We start from the raw sequence: 16703 nt of genomic DNA on the forward strand, positions 1-16703 counted from the left end.
GGACTGGGACTATAAGAAGTCTCCAGATTCAAAATCCAGGCGGCCAGGACCAGGTAAGTGCTGGTGGTCTCGCCTTGGGGTGGGGAGGTGAGGCCTGGGGAGGCGGGGAGAGCGTGCTGGGGCTCTTGATGGAGAGGCCAGGGTGAGGGAGCAGACACAGGTGACAGACCATGTGGGGGGATGACCGACATGGAAAAGAAGCCTTTGAAAGAGGCACCACCTGAGGCCTTCCCACCTGAGGCCTGAGCAAGTTGACTTTCTGGGCTTCGCCCCTGCTTCTGAACTCCTCCTGCCAGCCTCAAAGTTGAGGTCAGGTAGGAAATGGTCATTGCCACTAAAAGGGCCTCAATTGGGGCAAGGACACACTGGCCAGCATAGGCCTCACCTGACCCACTGTAAAATTGTGGACAGATTGGGACAGGCAGTAGAGGGAAAGCCATCCAGGTAATTTTGTGGGCCCCTCCCACTCACAAATCCACTGGCAGGGGACAGCAAAATTTCCGGCCCTATGTATTTTAACTCTTGGGCCTCATTTTCATTTTGCCAGTCAGCTGTTCACTTGAATGCTGCAACTGGTCTGAAGACGTGTGCTTGAAGCTCTCAGTTGCCACCAAAGGAAGCTTTGCCAGCAGGAAGGTAAATCACAGGGATGGTGTTTTGGGAGAACCACGTTGGGGGGAAGGAATGGGGAGGGAATCTCAGTAGCAGAATATCCCATTAACAATTCTTCCTCTCCTTAGAGTGGGACAGATCATTACCTTAAAATGTGAATAATTTGTAAATAAGGATACAAAAATTACAATAAAATTTTAATTCTTCCACATAAGTCCATAAATGGCAGAAAAAACATAAATAGAAACATACAGAGAGGCATCAGCCCAGTAGAGTTTCTGATCTTCATAGTCCATTGTCAGTCCATTTGGCCACACTAAACTGCTATTTATAATAGGTATACGAAAGCTTCCTCCTAGTGTTGCTCGTTCTATCTTAGGATTGGTTCCCCAATCAGTCCAATACATATACCTATTAGAAAAACATATCATTAATCAGGGCAGTTATGAATATTCTGTACCATGAGTATACTGCTTTTTTAATACAATGTAAAAGACCCCAAGGGGAGATTTTCATGGCCTAAGCCATGGGCCAAGTGCTGGTAAATGGGATTAGGTAAGTAGGTCAGGTGTTTCTCACGTGTCGGTGCAGACTCAATGGGCCGAAGGGCCTCTTCTGCACTGTGATTCTGTGAAGCCTGGGGTGTAGCATGCATCAATAAACCAGGTTGCTTCAAACTCAGACATGAAAATGACTTTGCTCAATTTTTTTCATTTAGATTAATGGAGGAAAATAAGGAAATTATGTAATGCATTCTGATCCACATAATTTTGTGATATTCACTTCCTTTTATCTTTCTATTTAACACTCTTATTCACAATCCCAGCATGACAGCCTGGAGATGCATTGCGTTGCCACTCATCTGCCACTGCTTACCTTTGTCGTCATTTGCTAATCCTTATTCTCTCCCCTCTTTGAAGGTCCATTGGATGTCTCAGACTTTGCAGTTCAAGACTGAGTGCTCTCAGCCTTCCAAACACCAGCACAGAAGTCAGCTACCCACATGGTACAGATAGTGAGTTAGAGGGGCCTGTATTTGATGATTCACTAAGCACAACTGAGCAGGAACAGGTGCAAGTGGAAAGGTTTGTCCCAGAAACAGTTCACTGTCGGCCAAACTTGAGCCTAAGCTGATGATCTTGCAATGTTCGTTAACATGTCATTCGATACTGGTCTTTGACCAAATGCCTGTTATGTAAGGCTGGGAAGCCCAGGACATGTGATCGATCAGCTGATGCATTCTTCAGTAGGTCATTGCTGGAGAACTCTGCGGGTAACTTAGAGTCCTCCTACTTCCTCATTATCCACTATGTCAACAGTGCCCTGTCCCTCCTCACGCTGACGGTCCTCATCCATTGGTGCTTCCATCGGTCGTCTCTGCTGCATAGCAAACTTTTTCTGCTTACAACTAATCACAATCATCTCAGTCACTCTTTGTGAACTGCATTGTAGGATTAGCCTGTACAAGCCTGTATTACCAGGCTTGTCTAGTCAGCAGAATAAGTTGAGAACTTCAGTGCTGTGCTCAATTGTGGCTCTATTTGAACCCATGAATCTGATTGTAGCACAGGTCTGTATGAAGAGGTTCTCAAGGGGAGTTGTGAGCCAAGTATGTAAATGATACCTTTGTCCCCTCAGCCTCTCATTTTTTGTGAAGGGGCAAAGAATGAGGCATAGAGGATTGCTGTAATATAAAAGTATCATGGCAGCTGTGAGGCAAGTGGCTGCAGATTTGTATGAAGGGTTACTTGTGATCATAGACCAATTGCACATTAACGGACTGGATGTTTTTGATATTCATGGAAACAATGGGTCATGTGAAGGGGACAAAAGGGAGAGGCAATGTTAGACTGCACTTGGGGATGTTTTAATCTGTGCAAGTCCCAAAGTCTATCCCTTTTGCTTCTAGATGCCTACGGGGAAAGTGATTGAAGTGCTCATCCAAGCAAATATGGCATCAGTCATCTACTTAATGCAGACTGACATGTTATTGATATCTAAACATCATATCTGGGAGCCTGGAAGGAGCTCAAGGGACATAAGTCCAAGGTTGCAGTGACCTTGATTGTGACAGGCAACAATGTGCGAAGTGTGCAAGTCTTGTTGCAGGAAATGATGAAACTCTGTGACAGGTTCCTTTGAATAAGTGCAGCCTCCTTATGCACTATTTATCAGAGAACAGCAGGTAGATTGTCCTTAACCTATAACTGTGTTTTGAGGTAATGATTCCTGCAAGCAGGCCTCCTTTTTCCTCACCTTGCAGCTACAGCTCTATTTGTTCTGTCCTCCTACTGCTCCTCTTCTGATCAGAGAATTGCAAGTCAAATTCCAATGAAGGTAAAAATACATTGCATGTTCATATGTTGCTACTTATGACATTTGCACTTAGCTGCTGGATAAATGCCATTAGAGTTTGTTTGAAACTAATTTCAGTAAGTATCAAAACTTAAAAAGATACCAAGATAGCTTGTGACAGGAACTGAATAATATGAACATACGAAGGAGGAGCAGGGGTAGGCTACTTGGATCCTCAAGCCATTCAATAAGATCATGCCTGATATGATTACACTCCACATTCCTGCCTACCCTTGATAACCTTTCACCCCCTTGTTTAACAAGAATCTATCTAGCTGTGCCTTAAAAATGTTCAAAGACTCTGCTTCTACTGCCTTTTGAGGAAAAGAGTTCCAAAGACTCACGACCCTCTGAGAGAAAAAAAATTCTCCTCATCTCTGTCTTTAATAAGTGACCCCTTATTTTTAAACCATGACCCCTAGTTCTAGATTCTCCCACAAGAGGAAACATCCTTTCCACATCCACTCTGTCAAGATTCCTCTGGGTCTTAAAAGTTTCAATTAAGTCGCCTCTTATTCTTATAAACTCTATTAGATAACAGCCTAACCTGTCCAACTTTTCCTCATAAGACAACCTGCCCATTCCTGCTATTAGTCTAATAAACCTTTTCTGAACTGCTTCTACCATATTTACATCCTTCCTTAAATAAGGAGACCAATTCTGTACACAGTACACAGTACTCCAGATATGGTCTCACCAGTGCCCTGTATAACTGGAGTATAATCACCTTACTTTTGTAATCAATTCCCCTCACAATAAATGATAACATTCTATTAGCTTTCCTAATTACTTGCATATTAACCTTTTGTGATTTATGTATGAGGACACCCTGTGAATCTCAGAGCTCTGCAACCTCTCACCATTTAAATAATATGCTTCTTTTTTATTCTTCCTGTCAAAATGGACAATTTCACATTTGCCCTCATTATACTTTATTTGCCAGATCTTTGCCCACTCACTTAACCTATCTATGTCACTTTGTATCCTCTTTACATACTCTTCACTACTTACTTTTCCACCTATCTTTGTGTCATCAGCAAATTTAGGAACCATACCTTCAGTCCCTTCAACTAAGTGATTTATATAAATTGTAAAATGTTGAGGCCCCAGGATTGATCCCTGTGGCACACCATTCGTTACATCCCACCAACCAGAAAAAGACCCATTTAGGGCTACCCTCTGTTTCCTGTTAACTAGCCAATCTTCTATCCATGCCAATATGTTACCCCCTACACCATGAGCTTTTATTTTCCACAATATCCTTTGATGTGGCGCCTTATCAAATGCCTTCTGGAAATCTAAGTACAGTACATCCACCAGTTCCCCTTTATCCACAGCACATGTGACTCCTTCAAAGAACTCCAATAAATTGGTTAAACATGATTTCCCTTTCACAGAATCATGTTGACTCTGCCTGATTACTTTGAATTTTTCTAAGTGCCCTGCTATGACATCTTTAATAATAGCTTCTAACATTTTCTCTATGACAGATGTTAAGCTAACTGGCCTGTACTTTCCTGCTTTCTGTCTCTCCCACATTTTTGAATAAAGGAGTTACATTTGCTATTTTCCAATCTAATGGAACCTTCCCCATATCCAGAGAGTTTTGGAAAATTAAAACCAATGCGACCAGCTATCTCATAAGCCACTATAAAGCATTCAGTTTTAATATACAGTTTGACCAAGCTTACCCTCTGCAAGGATCCAGTACGATAGCTCTTGGCCTCGGAACATTTGCAATGATTGTGCGATCACTGCCATCCACTTTTATGGAGCTGATTGTTTGATTCAAATAATCACTATAATAAATCCTCTTGTTAATCCAGTCATAGGCAATTCCATCAGGAGCACCCAAGCCTCAAAACAAATATTTATATGTATTAGTTAATAGCTTAAAATATATAGTCACTGATATATAAAAGTAAAAAGTAAGCTTTGGTTGTCTAGGAACCAGCGTTAACTTCAGTTCGAGTCATGTATTCTTAGAACCCATTTCAAACTTCTTAACTAATAGCAACAATTCTAGTAACTAAAGAAAATGATCCAATATTGAAATACAGGAGCTAATTAAAGCATATGTTCTACCCTATATTCCAGAATAGAGTCCATTGGATAATTAATTCTTGCTTCAACATTCACATGATGAACACTAGTGATAATACTTAATCAATTTAGTTATAAGGCTCAAATTTATATTGTTACTCAAATCAATAATATTGATCTCCTTCTTGTTACTGTGATAGCAAGATCAATTTTTATTGCATTTACTACAATGGTTTGTCTATTATCTGTTGTAGCTATAACATACTGACAACATGATTCTTAACAATTATGAATTCAACATTCAATCCGGCATGGCACAACAATAACAACTTGCATTGATATAACACCATAAATTAGATAAATGTCCTAAGGTGCTTCATGGAAGCATAAAAAATGAATAAAATGAGCACTGAGCCACAGGAGGAAAGATTAGGAGGGATGATGAAAAACTTATTCAGAAGAGAAATGAGTAGAATGGTGGAAGGGTTTAGGAAAAGAAATCCAGAATGTGGGGCCTAGACGGCTGAAGGCAAGACACCAATGGTGGGGCAAAGGGAGAGCAGATACAAAGAAGGCCAGAGCCATAGAGTAGAGAACACAGGAACTTTCATCGACCAACAGGTCTGCTCGTAATTGGGATCTTGTACTCAATTTTAGAGTTGTATGTCTAACAGTTATATTACTGACTGTAAAGTGATTGTTGTATTTACCTGTTACCACCTGTGAAGGAGAAGCAGAGATGTTATCAAGACTGATGTAGCTGATTGTGCTGCGTCCTTGGCCAAAGCTTCGAGTGAAATAAATTCTATTGTCACTGCTGTCATAGTCAAGTGCCACCGCAGTCCACCATACATTTACTACTGCAAAGGGTAGTGTGTGGTCAGCAGGATCCAGGTGAAGACTGCGAATGGAACGTTCTGTTGCATATATCAAATAATCATTAGTGACGATCGTGCACTTTTTGCCATCAGCATCCAACCCGCCATAGGCACATCCACATTTTGGCACTTGCAAACCAGGCAATGCAAAACAAAATTGGGCACATTCTTCACTGAGCGCCAAACAGGGGTTATTGTTAATTTGTTGGGGTGAAGTTGGTTGAATCTTTTTATCAAACATTACCACATCCCTTAACAAGTTCAAGTTGTCTCGGATAACAGAAGGTTGTTCTACGTTTCCAGGTTCTTTACTTGCACGTAGAACCTTCTTCATGTTTCTGTCCACCCAAATCATACTATTTTCAAAGACAGTGATTCCAAATGGAGCTGGATAGCGGCTGCCATAACGAATTATCTGATGTTCATCACCATCAGGTGAGATCCTAGCAATTAGGTCGAGGGAGTCATCAACCCAGTAGATGTAATCATTTGTGTGGTCAACGGTTAGACCTCGTGGCATGACAATACCATCATCCACCAAGACAGTTCTGTTCGAGCCATCGAGGAAAGCACGCTCAATTTTGGGATTCTGCCCATAGTCAGCCCAAAAGATATGTCGGATCTTTGGATTTACAACAATGTGTCTAGGCTGATCCACTGTTGTTTTGATGAGAACTCGGCGAAAAGTGGTATTCAAACGAAGAATTTCAATATAAGTTTCAGTTAGGAATGCATTTGTGAAATAGAGATTGCCTGTTCACATAAAAAAGAAACATATATCATTCCTTTCAAAGGATAAACACCAAGTTTTATAATATAACCAAATGGCTAGGGTTGAATTGCAGGCTTGTATATAGTACATAATCAGTTTGGAGTCCAGTATATGTGATCAGGATGGTGTAAATCCAAATTCACATACTAGTTAAAACCACTGAGTGATTTTATATATATATATATAATTTATCCCTGACCACTTTAGTTATTTTGTATAAAATGCAGAAGTTTATTTTTCTTTGCTTTGGGATATATAGCAGAAGCTACATTAGGATACTCAGTGTCCAGTTGAAGAGGTTACTTATAATGAAAAAAAATAGTTATATGTCACTGAGGGTGAAACACCTGACACCAAAAGTAACAGGGTACATCAGAATATTGCTTAGCTACAATTTCTGGTCAGACGAGTATGATGCAGAGTCAGTAGACCTGAGCCATACTGGTAACTGTATGCATATATAGAACTCCACCTTGTAGTCAACTAATTCTTAGCATTAAAAGAGTTTTCATTCAAACAGTAAAAATTAACACTGGGGCATTTTTAAAATGCTTCACATATCTGTGTTATAGTACGCCAACTATGAAACCCGTGCATCATGAAACTATCCTAAAGATGGTCTCATGTCTTCTATTTTCAATAGGCTTGGAATCAGATCACCTCCACTGCCACTTTATTATTGATGGTACATAGGGACAGAGGGAATAGGAGCTGGAGTAGGCCATTCGGCCCCTTGAGCCTGCTCCGCCATTCACCTCAATGCCATTTTCCCGCACTAACCCCATATCCCTTGATATCTTTAATATCTAGAAATCTATTGATCTCTGTCTTGAATATACTCAATGACTGAGCCTCCATAGCCCTCTGGTGTAGAGAATTCCAAAGATTCGCTACTCTCTGAGTGAAGAAATTCCTCCTCATCTCAGTCCTAAATAGCCTATCTCTTATTCTGAGACTGTGTCCCCTGGTTTTATGCCCCACCCAGCCAGGGAAAACATCCTTCCTGCATCTTCCCTCTCAAGCCTTGTAAGAATTTTATATGTTTCAATGAAATCTTCTCTCATTGATGGTGAGATTGGAATGTTCAGTTTATATAGAAAAGTTTCTACAAATACAAGGTGTTGAAGGAACTTGCCTTATTATAAACAATTGATCAAAAATACAGAATGCAAATTCAAATTCTAAATTCTGAAACAAGTTACATAATTGGTATTTTGCAATTGTCATTATTTAAAGAGATACGAAAATAATAATGAGCTGTGAACAAAAATTTGATCTAGAGAAGATAAACAACCAAAGGGAAGCATGAGCTGCTAATAAATACACAACCATCTGAACATTAGGATGTTTACTGCCTTTCAATTATTTAGAGGGATTTTATACTAGAAATGTTTAAGTAGCTTTATTCAGGTTTTCATCTATTTAAAGTAGATCCGGAATTTGTTAATAATCAAAAGAGAGAAATTAGTGTGTTGTTACTTTAGCAAAAGCCTTATCAATATATACTAGCATGCATTAACATGTTTTAGATCTCTCTTATTTTGAAGTTGTTTAAGTTATTTCCTTCTTTATTTACAGGATTGAGATAATGGCCTACTTCTTTCAGTCAGCTGACCCAGCAATACTGCCCTTTCCCATTTGGGATCTTCTAACCCCAGCTGAAGCAGAAATGGGCAGTGCAGCCTCTCCAGCTTAAGCTCAGTGAGAGTGGGCATGTCAGGACATGGAGAGGACACACCCACTTTTTACAACAGTAGCTGCCGTATTCAGGTACATTTTTAAAGGTGGGTGGGTGAGGTGGGTAGGTGGGTGAGTAGATGAGTGTGTGGGAGGCAGCCTGGTGGTCAAGGGCAGACAGTCGAGTGATCAAGGGGGGATAGTCAGGTGGTCAAGGGGGATAGCCAGGTAGTCAGGTGGTTGGGGGGGTGATTGTGGGGAGGCAGGTTGTCAATGGCGGATAGTCAGGTGGCCAAGGGTGATAGTCAGGTGATCGAGGGGTAGATGGTGATTGGGGGTAGTCAGGTCAGCTCAGAGCCGTGATGGGGTGGGTCAGTTGCAGTGCTCAGTTGAGTTATACTGGCTAATCACTGAGTTAGACCAGGTATTAAACTGTGTAACATTTCCAGGGTAAGAATGCAGGTTAGTCTTGTGTATCTGGCCCAAGTCTCTACCTGAACTCAGGGTCGGAAACATTTGCCGAGGGTCCTGGGCAGCGCAAATCAGCCCATCAGAAGCTTAAACTTCCCCGGCAATTATAGCGCATATCTGTGCATGAGGATTTTCATGGGCTCTTGTTGCACATTTCCCAACTTAAGTCCCATTTCCAACAATCTGAAGACCAGAATTTTTGGGCTAATGTTTGTAATAAACTATTGTATCTTCATTCTCCTGGTAAAAGTCAGAGATTATTCTAAGCCGATCTGTTCACAATCTTGGTGTCACATTTGACCCCAAGGCAATCTTCCCACCTCATTCTCATGTCATCACTTATATGGCCTATTTGCACCTCTGTAACATCATCCAACCTCACCCGTCATAGCTCATCTGCTACATTCATGCCTTTGTTACCTTTAAACTCGACTATTCCAACGCAATCCTGGCTGGTCTTCCACATTCTACCCTCCGTAGACTTGAGGTCATCCAAAGCTCTGCTGCCTTAGTCTTAACTTGTACCAAGTCCCATGCCCCTATCACCCCTGAGCTCATTAACCTACATTGGTTCTCGGTCAAGCAAAGTTTTAATTTTAAAATTCTCATCCTTGTTTTCAAATCCCTCCATGGCCTTGAGCCCCCACCCCCCCGCCCCCTCCCCCGCCCTGGATCTTTGGAGTCAAACCCACAACCCTCTGAGATATCTGCACTTTCTAATTATGGCCTTCTCGGCATCCCTGTTTTTAATTGCCCTACCATAGGTGGCTGCGCCTTCAGTTTTCTAGGCCTCGAGTTCTAGAATGCCCTGCCTATTATTCACCGCCTGCTTTCCTCCTTTGAAACACTCCTTAAAATTTACCTCTTTGACCAAGCTTTTGGTCATCTGACCTAATATCTCCTTATGTGGATTGGTCTCATACTTTGTTTTATAATGCTCCTATAAAGCACCTTGGGACGCTTTATTACATTGAAAGCACTATATGAATATAAGTTGTTGTTGTTGTTGTTTAGTAAATAGATTTCCTTTAGCACAGCACACAGAAAATGCAGGTGATTACTGTAAACCTGAAAGATAGAAAAACTTGATCAATCCCTGACCTGTCACCCAGTCCACAGCAATCCCTCGAATACCATTCTGACCAATTCCTGTGACTACGATGTTTTGGAAGGAAGACCCATCAGGTTTAATCCTCCGGATAGCATTCCTTGAAGCTCTGCCACTGAAGTCACACCAGTAAATAAACCCTGAAGATACATGTACATCCACGTGCAGGGCATAGCGACCTAAAGAGAAAAATAAAAATATTGCTTCCTTTAAGCGTAGCACTCCTGGTTTGAAAAATAACAAAGAAACTTCTAAATCAAAATTAACAGTAAGAAAACATTTTTGGAATGAGCTCTGAGCTGGATATCCAAACAAAATATTCTGAAGTTACTTAATATCAAACATGTAAAATGCCCAACAGCTGTAAATATCACAGGATCATGGGCCTGAATTTTCAGCTCGGCAGGCCTGGAGTGGTCAGGAAACAGAACATCGACCGCGATCAGCCCCCGACTGCAATTTCATGCTGGCTGGCCAATTAACAGCCAGCCAGCGTGAAACACGCGCTGAAAAGCTCAGCGCTGCTGGGGTAGGGGCGGGTGGGGATGGGATGAGTATGTTCCACACAAAAGATACAATAGTGTTTAATATCCGCAATTAGCAGCAGCATCCAAAAGGAGGCAGCAGTAGTGGTGAAAGGAAAAGCCAAAAAGATTGGTTCCATTAACTGGAGTGACAGCATGAACTATAAGAAGGGGAAGAAGAGTTTCAATGTGGCCTTGAAGAGGGAGGAAAGTGGTGGCATAAATGGGGAGAGGGGGAGAAAGAGGATTTCCAGTGTAAACTAGTGGAAGTAGGAGGAATGAGGGAAGAAATGTGCCTGCAAGAACAGGGAAGGCAGAAAAAGTGTCAATGTGAATGAGGGAGAGTGAATAAAACACCACTTTGAGCTAGGGGAGACGGGAGGAATTAGGGTGGCTCCGCCAACTGGAAATTCATATACAATTTTAAAACAATTAATCAAATTAAGTGACAGAATACCATAATGTATCCAGCAATTTCTGTGAGAAATGAGGGGAAATGAATGTAATTTTGCCATAACCTTCCATTATTTTCCAGTTCACTGGCATGTGGAGTTCATTACATACCAGTTAGTTGTTTTTATTATACTTAATCAAGTGTTTATTAAGATTTTTTACATTAATGATATTAATGAAGATTTGCTTACATTAATTAATCTCTTAATAAAGCATTGTGTAAGACATAACAAAAGGACATCTTAATTTGGCTTGTCTTTAAAACATTTTCTTTCATTGTTTTGGTAGCGTGTGGATCATGAATAAAACTATTTTAATATATTTTGTAAAGCATGACAGATTTTAGTTGGAATAATTTTAGAATTTTCTACTAGAAAATGCAGGATGTGCCATTAGAACCAGCAATTTCAGTGATGTACTTATTATGAAATTTCTGTTCACAATCTATTTTACTGTCTAGAATTAGGATATTTACCAATGCCACCCACTGGTACCATGGCCTCAGAATGGTCACTCGCATCCAGGTTGAATCCTCTGATGACGGTCAGCTGGGACACAATCAAAAATGAGTCAGAGGATGAGCAGGTCTTGTTATCTGGGTTCATATGGTAGCCTATAGTACAAGCACAAGTGTAGGCTCCACTGGGTCTCGGCAGGCACAGCTGTTCACATGTTCCAATGTTGTTACTGCACCCATTGGAGGAGCCAGCTGACTCTAAGAGAATTGAAAACAAAATACATGAAGGTACAACAAACTTTTGTATGTGTAATATATTATGTTGCCAGGACATTCTAAAGGTTCACAATCAATTAGTTACTTTTGAAGTGTAATACTGTTGTTGCACAGGCTACAAACGTGCCACAAACAGCAAATAACCAATTGGCAATTAATCTGTGAAACATAAAAATTGATGCAATCAATGCTTTTCAAAGGGGATAATTTAAAATAAGCTATTTTATATCCTTGCTTTGGCAATCCAGTATTACCATAGAATCTACTATATAAATCACACCTCTGTACTCACATTTACACCTATTACTGGTGCAGCTTCTATAACAATTCAACTCATAATCAGATTGATACAGTTTTCACCTGAAAGAAACATTTTACCTTATGGAGGAAGAATTTCTCATGTTTGCTAGTTGAGCCAGAAAGCTTTATATATTTAGTTTCGGCATTACCTTGAAAGGTCATTGATACCCAGTGTGATAAAGTAGTTGTTTTAATCTCAGTTGGGACCAGTAACTCTATTTTTTATTAAAAAGAAATTGGAAATCGCAGTTATTTACTGAAAGAATAAAGCCCCAAGATTTCATGGTTTAAAACAAATAATTTTTACTGTACAGGGGTCAAACAAAGCAAACACTAAATATTGGCCGGGATTCTCCGTGCCTGCTGGCATCAGGTGTGTTTGATGGCATGAGCAGACAATATGGCGAGAAGGCCAAAAATAGGTTTCACTTTTGAAATTGCCTGCTCCGCCCGTCAATGACAGGCTATGTTTCCCACGGGCTGCCCTGTGGTTGAGGTGACTTGGAGGGGGGTGTGGGGTGGACAGGAAGCGGCCATGCATTAGGGAAACCTTGTATAACGTGACCATTTTTTTGTAGCTGAGACAGTTCAGGCACAGCCACATTGATATGATCGGAGTGGGGCCACTAGCTTCTCTGCCCACTCAAGAAATGCAGAGGCATCATAGGGCCACCAAGTGCTCCAGAGCTTTTCACCTGTCAGATACAGACTGCAAAGTAATGAGAGTTTTAGTGGATTGCAGAACAGTTGGACAACTGGGCATGTTGTACAATCTCCTTGCTAAAGCTGGTCATGGAGCAATCACTGGTGTAAGGGCTCAGAGCCCCTTGCAATATCACCATCACGGATTGGACCAGTCTCCTCCATGGTTCAAACTAACAGCACAGCCTTGCAGCGCGGGTTAGGAGAATGCCTGCACCTGAGCTGAGAGCACAGCATGCAGCCCAATGGGCAAAACTGGAGTGGGGCGGAGGGTGGGTGGGGTGTCGGGCAGCCATGCAGTGCACTAACCTCAGGCCATCCAAGTGGTAGCCAGCACTTTCTGGGAAGCGTTAAGAGGCCTTCAGACTAACCAAGACAGGCTCTTAGTACACACATGCTAACCCACGTGTCTCTCTCTTTCATCCTGCAGAAGGAGTACATCAGGATAATAGTAACCTAGTTGTATGTCACGGCACACAGAGAGTGAAGACGATGGAGAAGAGAGTGATTGAGGTGCCTGGCTGTGCAGAGAGAGGAGCAGCACCCACAGGAAGAAGGGGCAGTTGGGGCTCCGACACATGCCACCGAAGAGCGACAGCGAACTATCGTTGGTCGGTGCCTAGCAATACCCAGGGTCTCTAGACGCCGCCTTTCATTCCTGCAGATGACTGACAACCGGTGTTGCCGAAGACTGGGCAAGTCTAGGGAACTGGTCGGTCACATCTGCCATCTACTGCAGGATTTGGCACCACGGGGACATGGAGGGCATCCACTGCCAGTGGCCAAGAAAGTGACAGCGGCGTTTAATTTTATGCCAGTGGCTCCTTTCAGGGCTCCACAGGTGACCTCTGTGGGACATCACAAGCCTTCATCCACAAATGCATTCATGAGGTCACGGATGCCATCTTCACAAGGGCACACAACTTTGTGCATTTCGCGCAGGACCAGGACAGCCAGGATGCAAGACCGATTGGATTTGCCCATATCTCGGGTTTCCCACAGGTGCAGGGTGCCATCGACTGCATTCACGTGGCACTCAGATCTCCATCGCAACACGCAGTCAGCTATATCAACCACAAGGGATCCAACTCACTGAATGTGCCGCTCGTGAGCGACCACCACAAACTCATCCTGCAGGCCTGCGCACCTTTCTAGGGAATGTCCACAACTCCTACATTCTCGGTCGGTCACAGATCCCTGAAGTCTTCCAGGGTCCACAGAAGCTGCAAGTGGCTCCACGGGGACAAGGGCTACCAGCAGAGGCCGTGGCTGATGACACCCGTGCAGCAGCCTCAGCCTGCAGCAGAGCAACAGTATAATGAGGCTCATGCTGCAACTCACAACTTGGTAGAGCAGTCCATCGGGATGCTGAAATTGAAGTTCTGGTGCCTGGACCAGTCTGGTGGAGCCCTGCAATATAATCCATAGAGGGTGTCATGCATCGTCATCATCTGCTGCGCCCTTTACAAACTGGCGCTGCAACGCGGAAAGGAGCTGGCTGAGGAGGAGCTGGAGGTCTCCTCTGATGAAGGGGACGCTGACGGGGATGAGGGTGAAGAGGTCCTCGAAGGCGATGATGACGGGGATGAGGCCCTCACATAGCCAGATGAGGCAGGCACACTCGGGAGACCCTCATAGCTGCTAGATTTGTGGAGGATGATGACGACATGCAGTGAGGCAATGCCATGGATCATCACATTGCACCTGTAAACATTTGACTCTAGTCTGGCTTATGGCAGCACACATACCTTCTGCGAGAATGCTCCTGTCATGGGGATGTAGTGGAGGCCCTAATAGTCACTCGATTGCAGGAGGATGATGACGACATGCAGTGAGGACACTCCATAGATCTTCACACAGCCTCTGATTACTGTCTGGCCGAGGGCAGCTTGCTTGTGCTCTGTGATCAGGCTCATATCATAGAGATGCAGCCATGAAGCTTTAAAAGCCTCTGATCCTTTATCCGCCTTCAGCGCCTGACCCCCTTCAGAAGCACAGCATCACTGGTCACAGATGCTTAAGAGATGGGGGCCATCTCTCAGCACCTTAAAGGTGCTGAGAGTGCACAGAGAGAATGGAGGTACTGTGTGACGCCTGCCCACAACATTCTGGCAGCAATGACATGCACCATCGAGGTGCAGGCATCAGTAATGTGTCCAGAGAGTAAGAGGCCAGACCATCACTTTGAAGGCTGCACAAAGCACAGGGAAGACGGGACTGAGACACCTGCCTTTATCTTGTGCAGAAAGATATCACATCTGAGTGACACAAACAATGCTCATCAGAACAAGAAGCAATTAGTAGGAAGATATTTTTGGGAGTTCATTGACAATCATGAACATTATGTACAAGTGATTAAGACCTATGCCCAGGCTGTGCAACTACATCTTCTTAACTTTTCTAACCCTGCTGCTACGTCTTGGTGCTCCCTGGCCATCCACAGCAGAGGTGGAGGCAGCCTGCTAACTGCTACACACCGTCTGTGATGACATTGGTGGGCGTCTTCTGGAAGACTGAGACCTGGAGGGCCCTAGCCTGCTTTCTGGGTCCTGCTGTGTGGCAGTGGCACCCTCCTCGGCCTGTGGAGCTGGAGCCGCTGAAGTCACAGGAAGAGGGGATTTGGATGGGCTGGTCACTCCCGGAATTACCTGGGTGGATGGCCCCAGGGTGTGCATCTTCTGAACCCCCTCCCTATGGGTGCCCAAGGACCCCTGGCTGACTCCTGACAGAAGGGGTAGTTGAAGTAACATCGAGCTGTCCCGCATCCCTTTTGTGTACACACTGCTCGAGGCCAACTATGGCATCAATGATGGAGTTTAGCCTGCAAAGCAGTGCAGGAGTGACATCCTGGACCAAGGTCTCCATGGTGGTCACCATCCTACCAGTCTTGACCTCAGGGCATTGGCATGCAGCACTATCACCTCAGCCTTTAGATGGAAGGACTCCTCCATCGTGCCTTGCAATCTGACGAGTGCAGCGGACATCCCTTCCTGGCGTTCCCGAGCTTGCCTTTGCAGCTCCAGCAACTGTGACATGACCGAGTCCAAAGGCTCATCATCTGACTCGGACTCAGCAAATTTCTGGTCCTCAGCAGCCCTCCAAGTGTTGGACACCTGGGAAGTCCCTGTTGCCACCTGCAGTGGATCGTGATGTGCTCACCAGATTGTGATTCCCGAGGCTACTCTAAAGCTAGGTCCCACCAAGGTGTGTGGCTTTGCACTGGTTGAAAGCTGTGGGTGTGCGCTGTGACGAGGGTGCCTCCAGATTCCTCTTCAGGGGTTTCTTCGTGGCTTTATACAACCCTGGGTTGTGGACTCCGTCGGCTGTTTCCCAGATGTGCCTGCGAAAGCAAGGAGAAATAATTAATACATGGCAGTGGCCTGTGAAACAGGACACATCAGTCACAGAATGGCTGTCTGATGGATGGTGCACTGCTGGATCCTCATTTGTTAGAGCACCGCCAACCTCACCGTCAGCACAGGAATGGTCTAGATCATCGCCGGCCAGCTGGATGGCTCTGTGTTCAAAGTCCATGCGGACCTTGATTTTAGGCATTCCTCCACCGGTCTACAACCTTTCCCTCTTGTTGTGTGCCAGCTTGTCCTGCATGATTAGAAATGGGGAGAGTATATTAGGATGCCTGCCAGGCCAGATGATAAGTATGTCTGGCCTGTGTGGGTGGTGAATGGACCCATGGACTGGATGAGGACAATGATGGTGAGTGTGAGAGACTGAATGGTGATGTCCCTTGAACTGGCAGTGAGTGAGGGACCTGTGGTTGTGTGATGGGGTTTGTGAGTGTGAGAGTTGAGAGTAATGAGAAGAGTGACTTACCCTGGTGGAACGGAGGAGATCATTCATCCTTTATCGGCACTGGGTGGCTGTCCTCTGCTGTCAGGCTTTGGTGATGACCACCGCTGCCACCGCCTCCCAAACCTGGTTAGTCATGCCGCTGCCCATCCTGCAGCCAGATCAGGGGTAGAGGACATCGCAGTGGGCCCACATGGCGTCCAAAAGGTGTTCCAGGCTGCTGTCTCTTTGCCTTTCGTGGACATCTTCCCTGCAGCAGTCATGG

General features: G+C 43.9%; 1 protein-coding gene across 2 annotated transcripts in view; it reads right to left on the reverse strand.

Moving 5' to 3' along the window:
• lrp2a (low density lipoprotein receptor-related protein 2a) overlaps window positions 1-16703 on the reverse strand; it is a 361142-nt gene that overhangs the window by 128221 nt on the left and 216218 nt on the right. For both annotated transcript variants that reach the window (XM_078552334.1, XM_078552333.1), the window contains exons 37-41: window positions 11369-11608; window positions 9910-10095; window positions 5721-6641; window positions 4659-4824; window positions 865-1023 (exon numbers count right to left, since the gene is read on the reverse strand). In XM_078552334.1, coding sequence (XP_078408460.1) covers window positions 865-1023; window positions 4659-4824; window positions 5721-6641; window positions 9910-10095; window positions 11369-11608 — 1672 coding nt within the window. The remainder of the gene's footprint in view (window positions 1-864; window positions 1024-4658; window positions 4825-5720; window positions 6642-9909; window positions 10096-11368; window positions 11609-16703) is intronic.

This window comes from Cetorhinus maximus, chromosome 11 (genome assembly GCF_964194155.1).
Source record: "Cetorhinus maximus chromosome 11, sCetMax3.hap1.1, whole genome shotgun sequence".
Taxonomy (NCBI): domain Eukaryota; kingdom Metazoa; phylum Chordata; class Chondrichthyes; order Lamniformes; family Cetorhinidae; genus Cetorhinus; species Cetorhinus maximus.